At 58.5% G+C, this 23,844-nt stretch overlaps 1 protein-coding gene across 1 annotated transcript in view; it reads right to left on the reverse strand.

Annotated features, from left to right (window-relative positions):
* Positions 1-23,311, reverse strand: part of AGAP3 (ArfGAP with GTPase domain, ankyrin repeat and PH domain 3) — a 38,120-nt gene extending 14,809 nt beyond the window's left edge. The window contains 11 exon segments of the mRNA XM_087919135.1: positions 4,803-4,989; positions 6,567-6,671; positions 10,026-10,112; positions 14,640-14,795; positions 15,729-15,856; positions 15,998-16,132; positions 17,334-17,475; positions 17,850-17,935; positions 18,409-18,496; positions 19,497-19,555; positions 23,130-23,311. Of these exon segments, the coding sequence (XP_087775261.1) occupies positions 4,803-4,989; positions 6,567-6,671; positions 10,026-10,112; positions 14,640-14,795; positions 15,729-15,856; positions 15,998-16,132; positions 17,334-17,367 (832 nt within the window). The 5' untranslated portion in view covers positions 17,368-17,475; positions 17,850-17,935; positions 18,409-18,496; positions 19,497-19,555; positions 23,130-23,311.
* Positions 23,312-23,844: the final 533 nt, after the last annotated feature.

The raw sequence follows: 23,844 nt of genomic DNA on the forward strand, positions 1-23,844 counted from the left end.
TTTGGAATCTCGAAGGCGAGGAAGGAAGGAAGGAAGGAAGGAAGGAAAGGAAGGAAGGAAAGGAAGGAAGGAAGAAACGAAGGAACGAAGGTGATGGAAGGAAGAAAGAAGGGCGGAGGAGCGAAGGAGGGAGGGAGGGAGGGAGGAAGGAAGGAAGGAAAGGAAGGAAAGGAAGGAAGGAAGGTGATGGAAGGAAGAAAGAAGGGGGCGGAGGAGCGAAGGAGGGAGGGAGGGAGGGAGGCAGGAAGGAAGGAAAGGAAGGAAAGGAAGGAAGGAAGGTGATGGAAGGAAGAAAGAAGGGCGGAGGAGCGAAGGAGGGAGGGAGGGAGGGAGGCAGGAAGGAAGGAAAGGAAGGAAAGGAAGGAAGGAAGGTGATGGAAGGAAGAAAGAAGGGCGGAGGAGCGAAGGAGGGAGGGAGGGAGGAAGGAAGGAAGGAAGGAAGGAAGGAAGGAAGGAAGGAAGGAAGGTGATGGAAGGAAGAAAGAAGGGCGGAGGAGCGAAGGAGGGAGGGAGGGAGGGAGGGAGGAAGGAAGGAAGGAAGGAAGGAACGTGATGGAAGGAAGAAAGAAGGGCGGAGGAGCGAAGGAGGGAGGGAGGGAGGGAGGAAGGAAGGAAGGAAGGTGATGGAAGGAAGAAAGAAGGGCGGAGGAGCGAAGGAGGGAGGGAGGGAGGGAGGAAGGAAGGAAACGAAGGAAGGAAGGAACGTGATGGAAGGAAGAAAGAAGGGAGGAGGAGGAAGGAGGGAGGGAGGCAGGAAGGAAGGAAGGAGGGAGGGAGGGAGGAAGGAAGGAAGGAGGGAGGAAGGAAGGAAAGAGGGAGAGAGAAAGAGGGAGAGAGAGAGAGATAGACAGAGGGGGGTATGTGATTAGTAGAAGAGGAAGGGAAGAGTGAGTGGTTGAGAGACCGAAAGGAGAACGGGGTCTGATTAGGGGAAGAGGAAGGAGGGAGGGAGGGAGGGAGAGGGAGAGGGAGAGAGCGAGGGTCTGAGTAGTGGGAGAGGAAGGAAAGAGAGAGAGAAAGAGAGCAGAGAAAGAGATGGAGAAAGAGAGAAAGAGTGAGGGAGAGAGAGGGAGAAAGAGAGGAGGGCCTGATTAATGGGAAGAAAAGAGAGAGAGAGGGAGAAAGAGATGGTGAAAGAGAGAAAGAGAAAAAGAAAGACAGAGAAAGAGATGGAGAAAGAGAAAAAAAGGAGAGGAAGAGAGAGAGAAAGAGATGGAGAAAGAGAAAATGAGTGAGGAAGAGAGAGGGAGAAAGAGAAAAAGAAGGAGGGAGGGAGAGAAAGAGAGGAGGGTCTGATTAATGGGAAGGAAAGAGAGAGAGAGGGAGAAAGAGAGAAAGAGAGAGACCGACCAACCGACAGACCCGGGTTCAAGCCGAGCTGCTGGCGCCTGTCCCCGGAGAAAGAGCCCAAGGCCGCTAACCCCGAGAACCCAAAAGGTGAGAGAACCTTTTTGCCGGCTGCGTTGGGAGTGCCGGAACTTTCGCCGCCGGCCGGAAACTTTTCTCTTCCTTCCTAACCCAGGCCCAGAGCGGAGGCCGCACGGGCGGGCAGGGGACGCGGGGCGTGCAGTGGCGGGGTACAGAACCCCCCCCACCAAACCCCCATCCGGGAGGAATGGTGGAACGAAGGGGTGAGGTTCTGACTCAGTCCCCGTCCGGGGTGGACAAACCGGACGTCATCCCGCTCGGCCCGGCCAAAACGGACGCGAGGAGGGGGGCGTCTGGGCGTGGTGCGGGGGTGCATTAGGGAGCAACTCCCCTCCCCGTGCACCAGAGGGCTCTGCCCCTCCCCAATTCCTGCCCCGCTTCAATGTCATCACCCCCGTCGTGCCGCCGCTGCCGCCGACTCCCATGAACGAGCGAACGAGCGAGCAAACGAGCGAGCGAGGAGAAGACCTGGGGCCCGCCGTAAGCTTTGTTAATTCTCCCCTCATTACATTTCAAATTCCACAATCAGTGTGCACTGTAATTGTCGAATTTGATGCTAATGATTAATGAATTAAACATGGACCCATCAATTAGTCCTCGGAGGATCATCCTGCATAAAAGCAGCGGATAATGTAATTACAGTAACAAAGATAATGAGATGTTAACATCCACGCGGGGCCCCGACGTGACAAGAGCACAGCGGGCGGGGCAGGGACGACGGCGGGGCGGGGGCGCATATGGAGGGAGCTGCCCCTCGGAAAGGACGGGGTGTCTCTGTGTGTGTGTTTTTTGTTCACACTCGGGCTCGTCCGGAGACCTTCCCGCGAGAAGCAACCTCCGACCTCCTCCTCCGTCCCCAAAACCGGATGGGACGAGGCTTAGCGGGGTACGGAGAGGGTGTGTGTGTGTGAGAGAGAAGCGGAGAGAGCCCAAAAGGTGATTCCTCCCCGCCCCTCCCCTCCCCGTGTCCCGTCGCCCTGCCGATTTCCCGACGTCCTTTTTTTCGTTACGACCCGAAAAAAGGACTAAGCGTCCGCCGGGGATAAAAACAAAACTCCCAACGGAGCGAGCTCGGCGCGCGACCCGGAGAACGAGGAGATCAAAGCCCCCGACGGAGGCCGCTCGGCGCGCGACCCGGAGAACGAGGAAAGTGGACGAGGAGAGAGGGAGGGGTCCCCGGGGAGGGGAGGGGGAAAGGGATAACCGAAGAGGTCGAACGGTGACTCGATCTGGTGCTCCGAGAGGGGAGAGAGCGCTCCGGGCCGGACGAGAAAGATCGGGCCGCGGACGCACCCGTGAAATCTCCTCCTCCTCCTCCTTCCTCCTCCAACTTCCCAACTTCCGAGGCCTTGCGCCGATGCTCCGCCGTAATGGGGATTTAATGCTGGTGATTTGCATTTAATTAGACACGGAACGCCGTTAATCGCGGCGCTCCGCCGTCGCCTCCTCCTCCTCCTGCCTTTTTTTCCCTCCACCGCCGCCTCCATTCAGATCCCATTAGGGCCGACGGAGGAGGAGGAGGGGGAGGAGGAGGAGGAGGAGGGGGAGAAGAAAAAGAAGAAGAAGAGCAAGAGGGGAGAAGGAGGAGAAATAGGAGGAGGAGGAGGAGGAGAAGAAGAAGAAGAAGAAGAGGAGCAAGAGGAAGAAGGAGAAGAAGAGGAGGAGGAAGAAGAGGAGAAGGAGAAGAAGGAGAAGACGAAGAAGAAGAAGAAGAAGAAGAAGAAGAAGAAGAAGAAGAAGAAGAAGAAGAAGAAGAAGAAGAAGAAGAAGAAGAAGAAAAAAGAAAAGGAGGAGGAGGAGGAGGAGGAAAAGAAGAAGAAGAAGAAGAAGAAGGAGAAGAAGAAAAAGGAGGAGGAGGAGGAAGAAAAGAAGAAGAAGAGGAGGAGCAAGAGGAAGAAGGAGGAGGAGGAGGAGAGGAAGAAGAAGGAGGAGGAGGAGAGGAAGAAGAAGGAGGAGGAGGAGGAGGAAGAGAAGAAGAAGAAGAGGAGGAGCAAGAGGAAGGAGGAGGAGGAGGAGGAGAGGAAGAAGGAGGAGGAGGAGGAAGAGGAAGAGAAGAAGAAGAGGAAGAGGAGGAAGAGAAGAAGAAGAAGAAGAGGAGGAGGAGGAAGAAGAGGAGAAGGAGAAGAAGAAGACGAAGAAGTAGAACGAAACAGAGAAGAAGAAGGAGGAGGAGGAGGAGGAGAAGAAGAAGAAGAAAAAGAGGAGGAAGAGGAGGAGGAGAAGGAGGAAGAGGAGGAGGAGAAGACGAAGAAGAACGAAACGGAGAAGGAGTAGGAGGAGGAGAAGAAGAAGAAGAAGAAGAAGAAGAAGAAGAAGAAGAAGAAGAAGAAGAAGAAGAAGAAGAAGAAGAAGAAGAAGAAAAGGAGGAGCAAGAGGAAGAAGGAGAAGAAGAAGAAAAGGAGGAGGAGGAGGAGGAGGAGGAAAAGAAGAAGAAGAAGAAGAAGGAGAAAAAGAAAAAGGAGGAGGAGGAGGAGGAAAAGAAGAAGAAGAAGAGGAGCAAGAAGAAGAAGGAGGAGGAGGCGGAGAGGAAGAAGGAGGAGGAGGAGAGGAAGAAGGAGGAGGAGGAGGAGGAGGAGGAGGAAGAGGAAGAGAAGAAGAAGAGGAGGAGGAGGAAGAGATGAAGAAGAAGAAGAGGAGGAGGAGGAAGAAGAGGAGGAGGAGGCGGAGAGGAAGAAGGAGGAGGAGGAGAGGAAGAAGGAGGAGGAGGAGAGAAGAAGGAAGGAGGAGGAGGAGGAGGAGAGGAAGAAGGAGGAGGAGGAAGAGGAAGAAAAGAAGAAGAAGAGGAGGAGGAGGAAGAAGAGGAGGAGGAGGAGGGAGAGGAAGAAGGAGGAGGAGGAGGAGAGGAAGAAGGAGGAGGAGGAAGAGGAAGAAGGAGTAGGAGGAGGAGAAGAAGAAGAAGAAGAAGAAGAAGAAGAAAAGGAGGAGAAAGAGGAAGAAGGAGAAGAAGAAGAAAAGGAGGAGGAGGAGGAGGAGGAAAAGAAGAAGAAGAAGAAGAAGGAGAAGAAGAAAAAGGAGGAGGAGGAGGAGGAAAAGAAGAAGAAGAAGAAGAGGAGGAGCAAGAAGAAGAAGGAGGAGGAGGCGGAAGGAAGAAGGAGGAGGAAGAGGAAGAGAAGAAGAAGAGGAGGAGGAGGAAGAGAAGAAGACGAAGAAGTAGAACGAAACAGAGAAGAAGAAGAAGGAGGAGGAGGAGGAGGAGGAGAAGGAGAAGAAGAAGAAGAAAAAAAGAGGAAGAAGAAGAAGAGGAGCAAGAGAAAGAAGGAGGAAGAAGAGGAGGAGGAGGAAAAGGACTGCGCCACAGACAGGCCTGCGCCCTCCCCTCCCCTCCCCCAGCCCGTATGCTTCCCCTTCCCCTCTCCCTCCTACCCTCCCCTTACTGGATCCGCCGGGGAAGGCCAGGACACTCCTCTCCTTTGCCGCCAGGCCGTTGGTCTTGGGGCTGGCGCCGGGGACAGCCGTCCCGCCGCCGGCCGCCGTCGCCGCGCGGGGCATCCTCTTCCCGGGCACCTTCACCGTCGTCCTCAGCAAATCGATCTCCTTCCCGTGGACGTTCTGCATGTAATCCTAGCGGGGAGGGGAGGGGAGGGGAGGAGGGAGGGAGGGGAAGACAGGTTGGACTCAGTCCTCGCGTCTTCCTCGCACACGGACCCCGGAGTCCCGGGAATCCCTCCCTCCGTTTCCTCGACGAGATCCCCGTCCTCAGGGAAGATCCGGGGAGTTGGAGCTCCGCCTTCCTCCCCGCAGGTCCCAGTTTTGACTCAGTCTCCAGTGGGAGGATGGTCGAGAAGTTGCTCCCGCGCCGTGACGGGCCCTTCCGTAGTCCGACACCCACCGCCCTGCCTCACGACGGGCCCTTCCGAAGTCTGACGACCCCCTCTGCCACGCACCAGGCCCTTCCGTAGTCCGGACGACCCTCCTCCGCCACACGCCGGGCCCTTCCGTATTCGGACAAACCCCCTCCGCCATCCACTGGGCCCTTCTGTAGTTGGACAAACCCCCTCCGCCATGCGCTGGGCCCTTCCGTAGTCCGACGACCCCTCTCCGCCACGGGACGGGCCCTTTCGTAGTCCAACAACCACCGCCCCTCCTCGCGACGGGCCCTTCCGTAGTCCGACAACGCCCCCGCCTCGCGATGGGCCCTTCTATAGTCCGACGACCCTCCTCCGCCTCGCGACGGGCCCTTCCTAAGTCCAACACCCACCGCTCCGCATCGCGATGGGCCCTTCCATACTCCGACAACGCCCCTCCGTAGTCTGACACCCGCCCTCCATACCCCACCAAGGGAGGACGGTGTCGGGGAGGGGTTTCCCTTGCCCTCGGCAAAAAAACCCTCGTCGTAGTTGTTGCGCTCCGGCGACCAGGCCGCCTCGGCTCGGTCATCCACCCCCGACGCGAGGCTTGCCGCATTGGACTGCCGCGCCATCAAAACCGCGCCGATTCCTTCTTTCTTCTTCTCTCCCCCGGTGCCTCCTCGCTAATTACGGCAAAAGGCCCCTTCTCTCATTTCCTTTTATGACGGGAATTAACGACGAGTTCAACGCGTGGAAAGCTATTAAGATGTGTGATTAAGCCACATTCAATTAGCTTCCACAAACAATTTAATTGATGTTGCGGAGAGAATTAACAGAAGGTGATTGTGCGAGCGGCGTCGGGGGCGGCAGAAGGGAAACGGGGTGGGGGGGGACGGGTGGTGTGGGGGGGGACACGATGCCAGCCGTCGCCTCTCCGCCCGCGCCTCGGCGTAACCCTCGGCGGGACGCAGATCCGAAATCGGGACGGGGGCCCGTAGCCTTCGTTCTCCTCGCTTCCGGCGCGGCGGGGTGGACAGGATACAGGGGGAAAGTAGCCGCCGTGCCGTCCCGCCGTTTTTACGAGCCAAGGGGAAAATGTCCTCGGGCCCAGCCAGGCATCGGGCAAGGCCACCCGCTCGGGTCGCAAACGAAACGAGGACAGAGGGGCGAGCAACCTGAGGGGACAGGATACGGGGGAAAGTAACCGCCGCGCCGTCCCGCCCTGCTTTTACGGGCTGAGGGAAAATGTCCTCGGGCCCAGCCGGGCGTCGGGCAAGGCCGCCTGATCGGGTCGCAAAATGAAATGAGGAAAGAGGGGCCACCAACCCCCCCTGCACCCCGCCGACTCACGTGAAGGCTCGGGTGGTAGGTCAGGACGCCGTTGTCGCAGAGCGTGACGTACTTCTTCTTCCACTCCTTGTTGAGGGACTTCCCGCTGCGTTTCAGGAGGACGCCCTGCGGACGAAGAGCGGCGGACAATCAACGGGACCTCGGCCTCGCCCTTCTCCACCGTCTCGCCGCCCTCCCTTCTTTCTGAGCGCTCTCAAGCGCCGCGGCGGGAGGGCGGCGGCCTTTTCGTACGGGACCTCGGCATCCGCCGTCCCCGTCTCGCCTCCCCTCCCTTCTGAAGGGCGCTCTCGCGAGCTTCGTCGGAGGACGGCGGCCTTGTTTTTCCCGACCGCCCCGCCCAAATCGAAGCCGGCCTCCAACTGCAGCGCCGTAGACGTGGTCGTCCAAGCAGGGAGCTGCGTCTTCCTTTCCTCTCCCGTCCTGGATACGAGTTCCCTCGGGACCGTCGCTCCGTGGAGGATGGAGAGGGCGGGGCTGGATCCGGCGTGGCCCCCCCCGGTTCTTCTCACGGCCCTGGGTAGACAGGGACCCCCTCCCTGCGACGATGTTCAACCCACTTCCCAGCGTCCGTGCGGAGACGCTCTCTCTCTCCCCCCGCCCGTTCAACCCGCCCACCGAAACGAAATGTGGGGCTCCTCTTTCCAGGACGGATCCCGGATCGTCCGCCGGATTTCAACGGGATCCGGACGCTCGCCGGAGACGGAGTAGCCCTGCTAGGTCGGCCGAACGGTGCGCGGGGTGGCGGGGAGGGGAGGAGGTGTAACCACCCCTCCCACCAAAGCGGCCCCCCAAAACCGGACCAGGCCGCGACACCCTCCCTCTCTCTCCCCGCCAATCCGGCCCTCGTCCCGCCGACTGAGTTTGTCCCGTCGTCCTTGCGGGAAGAACCGCTGGCAGGGGGGGCCCTCCCCTCCCCCCCCAAAAAATGGCACCTGGGGGGGTTTCTTGGGTCCCCAAAACAGCCCCTCCCCCGAGAATTGAGCGGAGGGAGGGGACGAGGAGCCAGCGTGATCAAGGAGAGGCGAGAGATTTTTACGGGACGAGGGGAACCCCGCCAACAATTATGGGGGGGAAGGATGATGGTCTTGGGGGTCCCTCCTTTTCCTTGCAGGCCCATAAGGCTGAGCGAGCCCCCCTCCTCGGCTTCCTCCTCCTCTCCCCCTCTCTCAGAATCGAGCGGAGGGAGGGGACGAGAAGCCAGCGTGATCGAGGACGGGACATTTTCCGGGACGATGGGAAAGTTAACGATTACGGGGGGAAGGAGGATGGTCTTTGGGGGTCCCTCCTTTTTCTTGCAAGCCCATAAGGCCGAGCGAGCCCCCCTCCTCCTCTTCCTCCCTCCGCTCAGCCTTGACCCCCCTCCTCTCCCCTCCCCACCGTTTCTTCTCTTGTCTTCCTCTCCCCCCCTCGCCCCGCCGTTTCTCCAATTCCCGGTGTTGGTGAGGGGAGAGCGGCCCCACACCCCTCCTCTTTCCTTCCTTGCGGAGGCGGCAGGCGGTCGGCAGCGCCGGCAATATCCAGGGTAATGAAGCAGGCAGTGCCAAGGGCCCCCCCAGGACCGCTTACGCCCTCCCCACCCCCTCCCAGGCCTCCCTTCCCCGCTCGCTTTCTCCGGGAGAATTTTAACACCAAACTTAATTGTAAAGTCGCGGATTGATTGGGAAAATGCAAATGGCAATTTAAATGTAATCTAAGCGCCCAGCAAGACGCCGGGCTCAGCCCCCGCTCCTCCCTGCCGAGGAGGAAGAGGAAGAGGGGAAGAGGAAGAAGAAGAAGGAGAGGAGGAGGAGGAAGAAGACGAGGAGGAAGAAGAAGACGAGGAGGAGGAGGACAAAGGAGAAGAGGAAGAGGAGGAGGAGGAAGAAGAGGAAGAGGAGGAAGAAGAGGAGGAGGGAGAAGAGGAGGAGGAGGAGGGGAGTAGAGGGAGGAGGAAGAGGAGGAGGAAGAAGAAGACGAGGAGGAAGAAGAGGAAGAGGAGGGAGAAGAAGAAGAGGAAGAGGAGGAAGAAGAAGAAGAGGAGGAAGAAGAGGAAGAGGAGGAAGACGAGGAAGAGGAAGAAAAAGAAGAAGAGGAGGAAGAAGAGGAAGAGGAGGAAGAAAAAGACGAGGAAGAGGAAGAAGAAGAAGAAGAGGAGGAAGAAGAGGAAGAGGAGGGAGAAGAAGAAGAGGAAGAGGAGGAAGAAGAAGAAGAGGAGGAAAAAGAGGAAGAGGAGGAAGAAAAAGACGAGGAAGAGGAAGAAGAAGAAGAAGAAGAGGAGGAAGAAGAGGAAGAGGAGGAAGAAGAAGAAAAAGAAGAGGAAGAGGAGGAGAAAGAAGAGGAAGAGGATGAGGATGAGGAAGAAGGTGAGGAGGAGGAAGAAGAAGACGAGGAAGAGGAAGAAGAAGAGGAAGAGGAGGAAGGGGAGGGGGACCCCCTCAATCTAAACCCCAACCCCACCCGCTCTGGCCCGGGTGGGGGGAGCAGATAGATGGACAGATACCCTCCCGCGCTCACACACAGGCACCCCGCGGATGCGGGACCGGGGGTGGGGAGGGCCCTAAGATTCGGCCCCCTTTGGGAGGAGCGCGCGCAAGCGCCCCGCTCCCCTTCCGAAATCCCACTCCCCCCTCCCTCCGTTCCCTGGAGTTCGTCCGTCCCGTCCCCGTCCCCCCGCTTTGGATGGAGGACAGCGCAACCGGGAGGGGAGGAGAGAGAAGAAAGAGAGGGGAGGGAGGGCTGGCCGCTCTCCTCCTCTCCCTTCTCTGTCTCTTCCTCCTCTCCTCCTCTCTCTCTCTCTCTCTCTCTCTCCCTTTCTTTCCCCTCCCTTTCCCTCCCTCTCTCCTCCTCTGCCCTTTCCTCCCTCCCTCTCTCTCCCCCTCTCCGTCTCTTTCCCTCCCTCTCCTCCTCTGTCTCTCCTTTTCCATCCCTCTCTCCTCCCTCCCTCCCTCTTTCCTCCCTCCTTTCTCCTCCCTCTCTCCTCCTCTGCCCCTTTCCTCCCTCTCTCTCCCCTCTCCGTCTCTTTTCCTCCCCTCTCCTCCTCTCCTCCTCTCTTTCTCTCCCTCTCCCTGTCTCTGTCCCTCCCTCCTCCTCCTCTCCCTCTCCTCCTCCTCCCTCTCTCTCCCCTCCTCCGTCTCTTCCCCTCCCTCCCTCCCTCCTGTGTGTCCAGGACGGCGAAAGACCCCAGCCCGCCGGGGCCTCCCCCTCCCCTCCCTTCCCCTCCCCTCCCCTCCATGAAAGCAAAGCAAAGCAGGATGAAAGGGGGGGGGGATCGGCGACGGTGCCCGCCGTGGCCTTGTCACCCGCCGGAGCGCACCGCACACCGAGGCGAACGCAGACGGGACAACGCAAACAACACCGCATGGAGAAACCGGCCGAGACGCCCCTCCCCGCGACTCCCCAACTCGGGTGGGGGGAGGGTGTTTGGAGGAGGACCGGGGTGGGGTGGGGGGAGGAGAAGAGGGAGGGGAGAGCAATGCCAACCTGCTTAATGGGGATGGCCCGCCCACTGCCAATCATGTCCGCCTTACTCTCGGGGGGTTTCCGATCGATTTCGGGGCCTTTCCGAGACTGGAAGAGAAGGAAGAGACAGGTGAGCGTTAAGCCCCACCCTCCCCCTCCCGGGGCGTGGGGGAGGTTAGGGGCCGGTGGTGGGGAGGGGATGGGGGGAGAAACGGGGGAGGGAGCCACCCACCCCGCCCGCTCCCCTCTCGTCTTCCCGGGACAGCCCAGATAAGACATACACACACAAACACACACTCCAACCCCTCGTCCACGCGATATGAGTCCACGGGACGAGAGGCCGACGAGAGCGGGATGGGATGGGTGCGAGAAAGCAGCGGCCAAGGGAGTGGGGTTTTGGGGGTACGACGGCGGGGGGTAGGGTGGGAGGGAGGGGCCGAAAGCCGGAAAGAACAGCACCAGGGCCTTCCTCGGTCCAACCGTTTTATTGGGCGAAACACAAGTGGCACTTTACAAAGTTGTCGCGGAGGTCGGGGTTTACAAAAAGAGAGAGAGAGAGAGAGAGAGAGAGAGAAGCATCGACATGAAACAGCTTTGCTTTACACTCGGAAGAGGCGGAGGGCGGAGAGAGAGAGAGACAGAGAGAGGGGAAAGAGAGAGAGAGAGAGAGAGAGAGAGCGGGAGGGAAAGAGGGAGAGAGAGAGGAGGAGGAGAGAGGGAGGGAAGAGAGAGAAAGGGAGAGGCAGGGGAAAGAGAGAGAGAGGGAGGGAGGGTAAGAGAGAAGAGAGGAGGGAAAGGGAGAGAAGACAGAGGGAGAGGAGAGGGAGAGGAGGAGAGGGAGGGGAAAGAGAGAGGGGGAAGAGAGAGGGAGAGGGAGGGAAAGAGAGAGAAGAGAGGGAACGAGAGAGGGAGGGAAAGAGAGAAAAGAGAGGAAAAGAGAGAGAAAGAGAGAGGGAAAGAGAAAGAGAGGGAAGGAAAGAGAGAGGGAGGGAGAGAGGGGAGGGAAAGAGAGAGACGAGAGAGGGAGGGAACGAGAGAGGGAAGGAAAGAGAAAGAGGAGAGAGGAGGCAAAGAGAGAGGGAGGGAGAGAGGGAGAGGAGAGAGGAAGAGAGAGGAGAAAGGGAGGGAAAGCGAAAGAGGGAAAGAGAGAGAGGAGAGAGGGAGGGAACAAGAGAGATAGAGGGAAAGAGAGGGAAGGAAAGAGAGAGGAGAGAGGGAGAGAAGGAGAGAGAAGAGAGGCAAAGTGAGAGGGAGAAAAGAGAGAGAGAGAGAGAGAGAGAGAAGAGAGAAAAGAATCAAAGTCATCACCAATAAATAAATGAGTCCATAAATAAAGCCGGGGATGTACAGTCCACTTTGTGACGGCGTTTCGGCACAATAGAGAGAAAGAAAGCGAGAGAGAGAAAGAGAGATAGAGAGAGAGAAAGGATTCGCGCGCAAGAAATCACGGAGTACAATCGATTGGACAGTCAGAACCAAACACCAACGGCAGCGGAAGGCGCTCCTCGTCTGCCCGTCCTCACCCTCCCCTCCACCCGTCTGTCCACTCCGGACCCGGTCGGCGGGGCAGGGCGGGGTCAGTGCCAGATGGACGAGCTCCGACGGAAGGAGGAGACGACGTCGGCTTCGCTCGGAGAAGAAGAGGAAGAAGACGAAGAAAGTTCCATGCGGGAGGGAGCGGGAAAGCGAGGAAGAGGAGGACAAAAACGAGAGCGAAGAGTAGCGGCCGCGCCGGCGGGAGGGGTGGAAAAAAAAAACACCACAGCCAAGCGTCCCTCGGACCCCCCTCCTCCGTCTCCGGGCGGGGCGGGGATCCCCGTTTGTCCGTCCGTCCGTCGTTCTGCAGGTTCCGCTCCGTCTCGGCGAGATTTCCGGCATAAAAGCGCAGCGGCTTCGGAGGCCTTTACGGTGGCGGCGAGGAGGGAGAAGGAGAGGAGAGGGAGGGGGACCTTTCTCCTGCGCGGAAAGGGGGACCCGAGCGAGCGAGTAGGCAGGCGGGCAGGCGGGCGGGCGGGCGGTGCGAGCAGGCGGGCGTCGGGGCAGGTCACTAAGCGGGACTCACTCCCAGTGCCTGCCCCGGATCCGGCCCTGCAGAGCAACGAGAAGGGAGAGAGAGAGAGATTGGTAACGGAAAGCCGGAGGAAAGCCGGGGGTTGTAGTAGGGAGTTAGTAGGAGGAGTAAGAGGGGCGGGGGGGACCGTCTCGTCTACCGCGGAAGGCCCCGGAAAGGCCGCTGGGTGGACGTAAAGCCGGGAACCTTGCCGCAAATCTGCAAAATGGGGCGAGAGAAGAGACGAGAGACGAGAGACGGGAGGGGAGGGGTTAGAAAGCGGGCCGTCGTCGTCATCGGAAGCGAAGCGGAGGGAGGGAAGGGGAGGGGTTGCGGTGGCGCCGGCGGGGCGGGGGGAAGCGCGGCGTGGGCTCTCCCTGCTGGCCGGGATCGTGCGAGGAGGAGGAGGAGGAGCAAGCAACGAGGAGCGAGGAAGGATGGAGGAGGAACTCAGCCGCGAGAAGCCGGACGCTGGGCGTGAATCCCCGTCCCCTAGTTATGACCAGCGATGAAGCGTCCTCCCCTTCCTCCCCAAACCGGACGCTATCCCTGAATCCCCGTCCCTAGTTATGACCACCAATGAAGCATCCTCCCTCCCCAAACCGGACGCTATCCCTGAATCCCTGTCCCCTAGTTATGACCAGCGATGAAGCGTGCCCTCCCTTCCTCCCCAAACCGGACGCTATCCCTGAATCCCCGCCCCTAGTTATGACCAGCGATGAAGCGTCCTCCCTTCCTCCCCAAACCGGACGCTATCCCTGAATCCCCATCCTCTAGTTATGACCAGCGATGAAGCGTCCTCCCCTTCCTCCCCAAACCGGACGCTATCCCTGAATCCCCGTCCCCTAGTTATGACCAGCGATGAAGCGCCCTCCTTCCTCCCAAACCGGACGCTATCCCTGAATCCCTGTCCCTAGTTATGACCAGCGATGAAGCGTCCCGTCCCTCCCCAAACTGGGACGCTATCCCTGAATCCCCATCCCCTAGTTATGACCAGCGATGAAGCGTCCCCTCCATCCACAAGATGGACGCTATCCCTGAATCCCTCGTCCCCTAGTTATGACCAGCGATGAAGCGTTCCCTCCGTCCACAAGATGGACGCTATCCCTGAATCCCCGTCCTCTAGTTATGACCAGCGATGAAGCGTCCCTCCCCTCCCTAAACCGGACGCTATCCCTGAATCCCCGTCCCTAGTTATGACCAGCGATGAAGTGTCCTCCCCTCCCCAAATTGGACGCTATCCCTGAATCCCCGTCCCCTAGTTATGACCAGCGATGAAGCGTCCCCTCCATCCGCAAGATGGACGCTATCCCTGAATCCCCGTCCCCTAGTTATGACCAGCCATGAAGCGCCCTCCCTCTCCCTCCGTCCACAAACCGGACGCTATCCCTGAATCCCCGTCCCCTAGTTACGACCAGTCCTGAAGTGTCCTCCTCCCTCCCAACCCTCCGCCCCCCATCGGAGTCCCCGCTGGTTCCACCCGGGCGTCCGGCGACGTCGTGGAGAAGCGAGGGTTGGCGGGGCCGCGCCAAAGCCATTCTCCCCATCCCCCGCGCAAGCAGAGCGAGCGAGCGAGCGGCGGGGAGGACGGGACGGGGGGAGGAGCCAGAGGGAGGGAGGGAGGGGAAAAAAGGGGGGGGGAGGGAGCGGTGTGCGAGGGAGGGCAGGAAGGCCGAGCCCCTCCCCGAAAAAACACGGAGAGCGCTGAGGCCAAGCCTGGGGAGCGCATTCACACGAGGACAGTCAAAATGGAGGCCAGGCGCCCTCCCCACCCCGTGGGTCCTCCCCTCCCGTTGTAGAGAGGAAAGGGGGTTGGGTTTCCCTCCCCATCTCCCCCTCCCCATCTCCCCTCCCCAAGGGGGAGGGTCTTTCCTGCTCAGCCAAGGTCCCGGCGCGGGGGCAAGCAACACGGAGGGAGGGCTCGTCCTCGTCTCGGGGAGAGGAGTCTACGGGAGGATCGGGGTGGGGGGCTTCCTCCTGGATCTAGTTTGGATAGGCCCCTTCCCTCCCCGCAAGTAGGGAGGGGCCTTTCACCCTCCCTCCCCTCTTCTCCCCTGTCCGCCAAACTCATCCGTCCAGATTGTCTCGCTTGGACGTCCTAACTACGGGCGGGAGTTGGTCACGGATTAGGTGGGAGGGGCTCCTTAAGGGCTGGAAAAACCCTCCCCTCCCCTTCTCTTCAAGGCTCCTCCCTCCCCACCCCGAACCCCGTTCCGGCCCGCCCGACGTCCCGCCGGAGTCCTTCCGCCCCGCCGTAAAACTCGGCGGGCGGTGGAAGGACGACGAGGACAACGGGAGCGAAGACCGCAAAGGAGGGACGGGAATTGGGGAGGGGGGAGATGACCGACTTGGGGAGGGGAGAGTGGCTCCCTCTCCTCCCCCCCGCCATCGCCGCCTCGTAATTCCGATTTCGGGGGACCCCCCCCGCCCGCTTCATCCACCCCGGCGGGAGACGGGAGTCCGAACCGTCCCCCATTTGGCGGCTCCTCTCGGCTGGACCGTCGGGGACAGGGTGGCCGAATTTGGGGCGTTACCCGCCACGCCCCGCCCCCGTTCCCTCGCCCCCCGCGCCGTGCAGGACTCACTGTGAAGATGTTGGACCGGCGCTTGGACTGCTTACGGATGGGGGTGGGGGTGTTGGAGGCCGCGATGGTCTCGATCCGCAGCTCCCGCTGGCCGATGCTGGGCGTGGACGGGACCGAGGAGGAGTAGTCGCTGAAGGCCCCACCCCCGTTGGCGGCCTGGGCGGAGACAAAAAAAGGGGGCGCGGCCCCGCCCGTCAGTCCCGCGTGGATCACCTGTCCAGTGAGCCACCCAAATCTCGTCCCTGTCTCCTTTTTCCCCTTCCTAAACACAGGAATCGGCCATCTTGTGAGCTCCGGAGCCGTATGGGGCTCCTTAGTCCCTCTCGCTAGTTGGCAACGTGGTGGCGTCCCACCCAAATCTCGCTCCTGTCTCCTTTTTCCCCCCCTCCCTAAACGCAGGAATCGGCCATCTTAGGGGCTCTGGAGCCGCATGGGGCTCTTTCGTCCCTCTCGCTAGTCGGCAACGTGGTGGCGGCCCGCCAAATCTCGTCCCTGTCTCCCTTTTCCCCCCTTCCTAAACGCAGGAATCGGCCATCTTGGGGGCTCCAGAGGTGCATGGGGCTCTTTCATCCCACTTGCTAGTCGGCAACGTGGTGGCGGTTTCGGCGGAGGACGATGCTGTGGCCAGGGGCGGGTTGTCCGCTCGACTCACCCCGAGGAGAACAACTCCGGCAGGACGTCCCAAAACACATCAGGACTCCTGAGCGGAAGTTGGCCACCCGGCGGCTCTGGAGCCACCTGCAGCTGTGACTCCCTGTTCCCCGTTGGCTCCCCGAAACGGATTGCGTCTTTCGTCGCGGACAGGAAGATGAAAAAAGGACACTGCGCAACGGCGGGGGAACCGCCGTCGGGTCGGGTGAGCTCCCGAATGAAACAGGGCGGTTTTCCGGTGGCCAAGATGGCTGACTCCTGCCTTAACCGCCTCTCTCTCCCCCTCCCCGCCGCGCGAAGGAACCAGGGAGCCGAAGGATAGTCCGAATCGATCCTGAGACCGTGACAGGGACGTTGTGGCGCCTGGAAGCTGCGCCGCCGGTCCGAACAAACCGCTTCTCCTCCTCCGCGCCCCTCCCCCGCCCCGCCCCGCCTCACCTGGTTGATGTGGACGGTGGGCACAGAAGCGGCCGAGACGGAGGAGTGGCTGGGCGAATTCGGCAACGACTTGCACGGCCCGATGGACAGCTGTTGCTTCTTCCGCAGGGCCACCACTTTTTGGGCTACTACGGGGTGGAAATGGGGTGGAGAAGAGTGCGGGGGGGCGGAGGGCGTTGAGACTGGGGTGTCCCGGCCCGCCGGTGACAAGGATTCCCCTCCCCCAATTTCTTCCTCTCCTCCCCTCCTTCCCGCCATCGTCGTCGTACCGTCCTGGAAGACGCGCTCCACATTCAGCCCGTAGGTAGCGCATGTCTCATAGTAGGTACAACGCTTCAGGTCGTTGGAGAGCTTGCGGGCGCGGGAGTCGTCGATCACCCGGGGGTTGGTGGCGCTGATGGCGTCTGGAGGAGGAGGAAGAAGAGGAAGACGACAAATGGTGGACGGGAACCATGGTGGTCGCTCTCTACCGGGCCGGCCTTTGAAAGCATCGGCGCAGTTCACACCGGTTGGAATGACCCGGTTGCTACGTTTTACGTCCGGTTGCTGCGTTTACAACGGACTCGCCCCTCCCCGAGGAGGAGAAAGAGGAGGACGACATATGGTGGCAACCACGGTGTTTGCTCTCCACCGGCCAGCATTTTAAGGCATCGGAGTGGTTCACACTGCTTGAAACGACCTGGTTGCTACATTTTTACGTCCGGTTGCTACGTTTACAACGGGCTCCGCCTCCCGAGGAGGAGGAGGAAAAATAGCGGGCGGGAACCACGGTGGTCGCTCTCCACTGCGTGGCCTTTGAAAGCATCAGAGCGGTTTCACACCAGTTTGTACGACCCCGTTGCTAACTTTTTACGTCCAGTTGCAACCACGGTGGTCGCTCTCCACGGGCCGGCATTTTAAGGGATCAGAGTGGTTCACACCAATTCGAACAACCTGGTTGCTACGTTTTCACGTCTGGTTGCTACATTTACAACGGGCTCCGCCCTCCCGAGGGGGAGGAGGAGGAAAAATGGCGGCGGGAACCACAGTGGTGGCTCTCCACCGTGCGGCATTTTAAGACATCGGAATGGTTTCACACCGGTTGGAACGACCCCGTTGCTCCCTTTTTACGTCCAGTTGCAACCACAGTGGTCGCTCTCCACCCTGCGGCTTTTTAAAGCATCGGAGCGGTTTCCCACCAGTTCGTACGACCTGGTTGCTGCCTTTTTTACGACCGGTTGCTACGTGGACAATCAGCCGCGAACTCCAACCGAACCGCCTCCCTCCCTCTCCAGCGTCTTCCTGCCGCCCCGTTCGGAGCCAGATCAGTGCCGGATCCCGCCCCCAAAAACCGGGCCGGACCCAAAGTCCCGGTACCGGGCCTCTTCCCATCCTCCCGGAGTTCCGACCAAAGCGTCGGCCGTCGCTAAGACAGGAAGCCAACCAAAACGGCTCTCCGGCACCTTCCGGCCGGCGACATCCAGCCGGACAAAGGCCTGTCGAGCGGTACCTGCGCTTTTTTTCTTCCGGCGCATTCCCACCCTTCGTTTCAAGTCGTCTCTTTCCACCCGCGCCCTGCCCTCCCTGGTCCGAACGGCGGTCATTGTTTCGGTCAGCTGGGCCTACCTTAGGTGCCAACGAGGACCATGGGCACCTCCATGGTGTTGCGGTAACTGCAGAGCCGCAGGTAATAGTTGTAGACCGTCTGGAAGCTGATCTCGTCCTCCAGGCTGAAGACGAAGACCACCGCATCCACCCAGGCGGCAAACTGGCAGGCGGGACGGAAGGCAGAGGACTCAGCGACGGGCGCCGGCAAGCGCCGTAAGCCGCCAAGAGCAGCGTCCGCCTTTGTGCCGGGGAAACCGACGTGGGGAGGGGGGACGAATGACGGCAGCCGAGAGCGTCCGCTTGGCGGCTGAGCCCTGTTGTGCTGGGGAAAACCGACGCGGGCGACGGACGTGACGACGGTGGTTGAGAGCGTCCGCTTGGCGGCTGAGCCCGTTACGCGGGGAAACCGATGGAGGGAGGCCGAATGACGGTGGCTGAGAGCGTCCACTTGGCAGCTGAGCCTCAGCGTGCCGGGGGAAACCGACGCGGAGGAGGGACGGACGGGACGGACGGCGGCGACGGATGGGTGCTTACCTGCAATTCGGGGGGTCCGCCTTCATCGCGAATCAGCAACAGGTAACTCTGCCCGTCGACCACAATCTCCTTCTTGAATCGGCCTCCTGGTGACGGAGACGGAGAGAGAGAGAGAGTCGCGCCGGATCCGGTTTGCCGGCAACACAGCGCCACGAGGAGGAGGAGGAGGTGGACGGAGAGAGAATTTAGGGGACCCCCTCTCCGCCCGGGTTGGGGAGACGGACGAGGACAGACGGGCAACTCGAGACTTTTCCCGCCTCTCCTCCCCACACCGAACCCGCGCAAAAGCGGCAGCGCCATGTTTGGTGTCTCAGGCGACTCGCTGACGGGTGACTCGCTGACGAAGTCGCCCAAGATGCCAAACACGGTTCTGACGAGGAAGGACGCTGCGGCGAGTCATCCGAGATGCTGGGTCCTTCCTTGTCAGCACCGTGTTTGGCGTCTCGTCCGACTTCGTCGCCGCGTCCTTCCTCGTCAGCCTCATGTTTGAACCCCCCAAGGGCCGGGGGCATTCCCGATTTCCCCCTGCCCCGCCCGCCCGCTGGGTGCCGTCACTGACCTTCCGGGGACTCCTCCTGCACGTAGGTGCCGGTGAGATAGCGGTGCACCAAGGCCGACTTCCCGCTGGACAGGTTACCCACAATCCCCTGCGAGAGGAAGGGGGAGGCCTGAGAAGAAACCAGGACTTTTCGCGCGTCCCCCGCCCCTCTTAGCGGCGGCCGGAAAAAAAGGGGGGAGGAAAAACCTCCCAGGAAGGCCCAGATTTCGGAGAACGGCGGCTTCGGGGGGGTGGGATTTAGCCCTCAACGGGGCAGGGGGGCACCCAGAGGTTCTTCAGCTGAGCCCCGGAAGCGGGAGGGGAAACACCAGCCAATGGGTGGATACCGCAGGGTTCCCCCAACCGTCCGCTAAAGCCCAAGATGGCATCCCCGGTCCTTTCGCACCGATTTGGGCCGCTGTGTGGATCGGGAATGGGTGGGTGGGGTGTATCCTGTGGACATCCAGACGGTCCCACTTCTGGGGGCCCCTCAGCCCTGGGCAAACCCCCCTTTCTCCCTGCCCTCTCCCCCATATGATACAGCCAAAGCCGCCACCATTCTCCCCCCTTCCCTAACCGTTCAGGACCAGCTGGATGATCTCCGAGGTCCCATTCCTGGGGAGGGGAAGAAGAAGGGCCTGACCTCCTCCCCCACAACCCCACTTTCCCCCTCGGCGTTACTGCCTGGCCAACATACAAGCCCCGAATGCTGGCTTAACTCTGGCACTCAATACAAGAGAGAAGAGGAGGAAGGGACCCCCATCGGTCATCTAGTCCAACCCGCTCCCTCCGCCCAAGCACTATTGGTTGCTCCCATCCCACCCCACCCACTCTTGTCCCCCGCCCGAGGCTGATTGAGGAAGGGATGCCACCCCCTCCCTCCCTCTTTTTCTTCCCTCCTCCTCCTCTTCCTCCTCCTTCTTTCCTACTCGGGGTTGGACTAAATGACCCCTTAGGTCCCGCTCCCTTGTTCTTCCCATGAGGTTTGTTGGAAATGGGGGTTCGGAAGCATTGCCCCCGCCCCCAAAGGGAGGCCACCCCGAGACCCCTCCTCCCCTCCCCTCCCGAAAAGGGTCGAGGGGAGGAAACACCCTCCCGCTTCTACTTACGACTTTGAGCTCCGGGACGGAACGACTTAGCGTCCACTCCTGGCTGTTCACAAAGGAATCTGTAGGGAGCAAGAGAGGAGAGAGGGGGTTCGAATCCTCACGGCTCCCAAAGGCCCCTTTTTCCCGGCCTCTCCCCCGTTGTCAAAGCGAGGGTCCCGCAAAGGTCATCTAGACCACCCCACCTTCCCCCTCTTTCCCGGTGGTCCCACTCCCCACCAGGAGTGGAAAATGGCCGCCCTCCTGCCCACCCCTCATGGGAGGAAGCCTTCCAGAGTCCTCCCCCACCCCCTCAACCCGGTTTCCCTTCTGCCCTTCCCAGGAAGGGGCCCCACGAAGGGCATCTAGACCACCCTCGGGGCCCCCTCCATCGATCCCAGACATCAGGAAGCCTCCACACACACCCCCACCCACCCCATAGTAACCCTTATGGGGAGGAAGGCTTCTGAATTTCCCCCGCCTCCCCATCTCTGCCCCATTCAAGAAGGGCACCCCACCAAGGTCATCTAGACCACCCTCGAGGGGGCTCCATCCATCCCAGACATCACCCACACCCCACCAGTTACCCTGATGGGGAGAAAGCCTTCTGAATTCCCCCCGCCTCCCCGTCTCTGCCCCGTTCAAGAAGGGCACCCCACCAAGGTCATCTAGACCACCCTCCTACCTTCCCCTCTTTCCGGGGGGTCAAGAAGACCGCCCCCACCTTCCCCCCACCCTCGTCCTACCCTCCAAGAGGGGAAGCGCAAGTGGGCCTGGGTTACACAATCCTACAATCTTCCCCCTGCATCGGGGAAGGGATCCTGGAGGTCATCCAGCCCAACCCCGCCCCAGAGCGATTCCAATGGCTTCCTGAAGGGTGAGGCTCCCGGAAGAGGGAGGTTGGGTGTGTGTGTGGGGGTGTCCCTCCTAAGGCCCCTCCTCCCCCCTCCCCCTTCCCCCTCCCTGTCTGCCCCCACAGAGCAGCTGCCAGCTGAGCCAACACCCAAACCGGTTCTCCAGGTCTCCTCCTGGCAGGGTGCCCCCTTCCTTCCAAAACCAGAGAGGGGGGGGGCAGAGCGTCCCAATTTGAGGGGAGGGCAGGGAGCACCCAGGTCTCCTCCTGGTGGGGCGGCCCCCTCCCTTCCAAAACCAGAGAGGGGGCAGAGCGTCCCAGGTTGAGGGCATGGAGCAGCGGTGGGGAGGGGAGAGGAAGGAGAGCCCCCCTCCCTCCCTTCCCCCAGGCTGCCCCCCTGACCCCACCCACCCGAAAGCCCCTCCACATCCAGCGCTCCTCCCCCTCCCCCTTGTGTCCTTCCTCTCCTGCCATCGCCCAGCCCCTCCCTCCCTTCGCCTGGCATTCCTCCCTCCCCCCCGCAGGTTTGGAAATGGACCAGCCCGGAACCCCCTGGAAAGGAAATGGGGTGGGTGGGGGCTCTCTTCTGTCCATCTATAGGGGTGGGGGCGGGACTACCTCCTGCCCTGGGACCCAGCTCTGTCCCCCCCTTTCCAGGCCGGTCCGGTCCATTTCCGAAGCCTGGGGGGGTTGGAGGGGTCGCTTGTCTTTGCCCCCAGGGCCTAGAAACCTGCCCCCCCAGCCAGAACAGAGACCTGGGCCACCCAACTGGGTGGATCACTTGCTCTCTCTCTCTCTCACCTCACCATGGGGAGTTCGATCCCAGGAGAGGTGCCATCAGGTGGGGGCTACCAGATTGCGCGGGGGTGGAGGGTTGGGCTAGATGACCTCCAAGGTCCTTTCCAACACATACACATACGCACATATCCATTTTGATATATATTTGATAGATAAGATAGAGATAGAGATTACATATAGATATAGATTAGATATATAGATTAGATATATAGATAAGATATGGATATAGATTAGATATATAGATTATAGATATAGATTAAATATGGATATAGATTAGATATATAGAAGATATGGATATAGATTAGATATATAAATTATAGATATAGATTAAATATGGATATAGATTAGATATATAGATTAGATATATAGATTAAATATATAGATTAGATATAGATTAAATATGGATATAGATTAGATATATAGGTTATAGATATAGATTAAATATGGATATAGATTAGATATATAGAAGATATGGATATAGATTAGATATATAAATTATAGATATAGATTAAATATGGATATACATTAGATATATAGATTAGATATAGATTAAATTTGGATATAGATTAGATATATAGATTATAGATATAGATTAAATATGGATATACATTAGATATAGATATAAAATATGGATATACATTAGATATATAGATTAAATATGGATATAGATTAGATATATAGAAGATATGGATATAGATTAGATATATAAATTATAGATATAGATTAAATATGGATATAGATTAGATATATAGGTTATAGATATAGATTAAATATGGATATATATTAGATATATAGATTAGATATATAGATTAGATATAGATTAAATATGGATATACATTAGATATATAAATTATAGATATAGATTAAATATGGATATAGATTAGATATATAGATGATATATAGATTAGATATATAGATTAGGTATAGATATAGATCCATATAGATATGGATATAGTTTAGATATATAGATTAGATATCAATTAGAGATATAGATTATAGATATATACACACAGCTTAGATACGGATTAGATATATATACATGTAGATATAGATTAGATATAGATTAGATATAGATATAGATAGATGAGATATAGATTAAATATAGATCAGGTATAGATTAGACATAGATTAGGTATAAAGTTAGATAGAGATATATAGATTAGATACAGATTAGATATATATACATATAGATTAGGTATAGATATAGATTAGATATATAGATTAGATATAAATCTAAATAGATTAAATATATAGATTATAGATATATACACATAGATTAGATATACATTATATATGTAGATTAGATATAGATTATAGATATATGCACATAAATTAGATATAGGTTAGATATAGATATGGATTACATATATAGATTAGACGTAGATCAGATATAGATATAGATTAGATATAGATAAGATATATAGATTAGATATATACATAGATTAGAGATATATATAGATTAGATAGAGAGAAATTAGATATAGATACAAAGATTAGATATATAGATTATATATATATACATATATTTGATATAGATTAATTATAGATAGATTAGATATAGGTACATAGATTAGATATATAGGTATAGATCAGATATAGATTAGATATATAGATTAGATATATATACATAGATTAGAAATACATAGATTAGATATATATAGATTAGATATATAGAATATACATATACACCCTCTGCCAAATGGGGAGGAGACCATCCAAAGGATGGTGGGGTGGGGTGGGGAGGGCACAGAGATGGGGACCCCCCCACCTTCCAGAAGGATTGGCCTCCCGGTCTGGGTCAGCAACGGCGCTCCGGCGGTTGGGGGCGGAGGTTGGACTAGATGACCTCAAGGCTCCCTTCCAACTCGGGTTAAAACACTTTTATCTGCCCTGAGTGGGGTGGGGAGCTACAGAGGGGAGACACAAGAGGGAGGGGGAGAAGGGTCCTCCAGAGGCTGTATAGACGCTCCCTCACCCCGCCTCTCTGTTTCTCTCTCTCTCCTTACCGCGCCGTCGCTGGGCCGTCAGGACGGGCTCGTCGGGGCTCCCAGCCAAGCGGTCCCGGCGTCGGAGCCGGCTGCCCAGCTGTCTCCAGAACCCGCCTCCGAGCTCCGCCGCCTCGCTCGGCCCCGCGAAGCTCGCGTCGGCTTCGCTCCGGCTCCGGCGCCGGGTAGGCCTGGCTGACCAGGCGGCGTCTGGGTGCCTGCGCCTGCGCCGGGAAAATGGCGGGCCCGGCCGCTGAAGCTGCGGAGGCCGCTGAGGCGACGGCCGGCCGCCGCCGCCGCCCCGTCGAAGAGCTTCTTTCCCCGTCGCGGCGGCTGCTCCCCACAGCGAGGCTCCCGGAGGAAGCCGCTTTCCGAGCCGTCGGGCCTCCGAGCCGAGCGCCGGCCCAGCAGCGCCTCCAACCAAGCGGGCCTGGGCCTGTCGGGCCTTGCTTCCGGCGAAGCCAGGCTGGGCGTAGGGAGCCAAGCGGAGCCCGTGGCCCGGAAGGCAGAGGCTCCTCGGCCTCCTTCTTCTGCCGCTCGGCCGCCTCCAGGGCCGCCTCGACGGCCGGCAGGTCCAAGGAGGAGCGGAGGAGGCTCCTGGGGCCGGCCCGGCGGGGGCTCCCGGGACGGAGGGGAGCCCTCCGCCATGAGCCGCCGACGGACCAAGGCTCCCCACCCACCCACCCGCGCCCGGGCCTCGCCCCTGCCACAGCGCCCGCCGCCGCCGACATGTCCC

This window comes from Pseudonaja textilis, unplaced genomic scaffold, assembly GCF_049901715.1.
Source record: "Pseudonaja textilis isolate UNSWEBS1 unplaced genomic scaffold, rPseTex1.2 PTEXSCF27, whole genome shotgun sequence".
Lineage (NCBI taxonomy): Eukaryota > Metazoa > Chordata > Lepidosauria > Squamata > Elapidae > Pseudonaja > Pseudonaja textilis.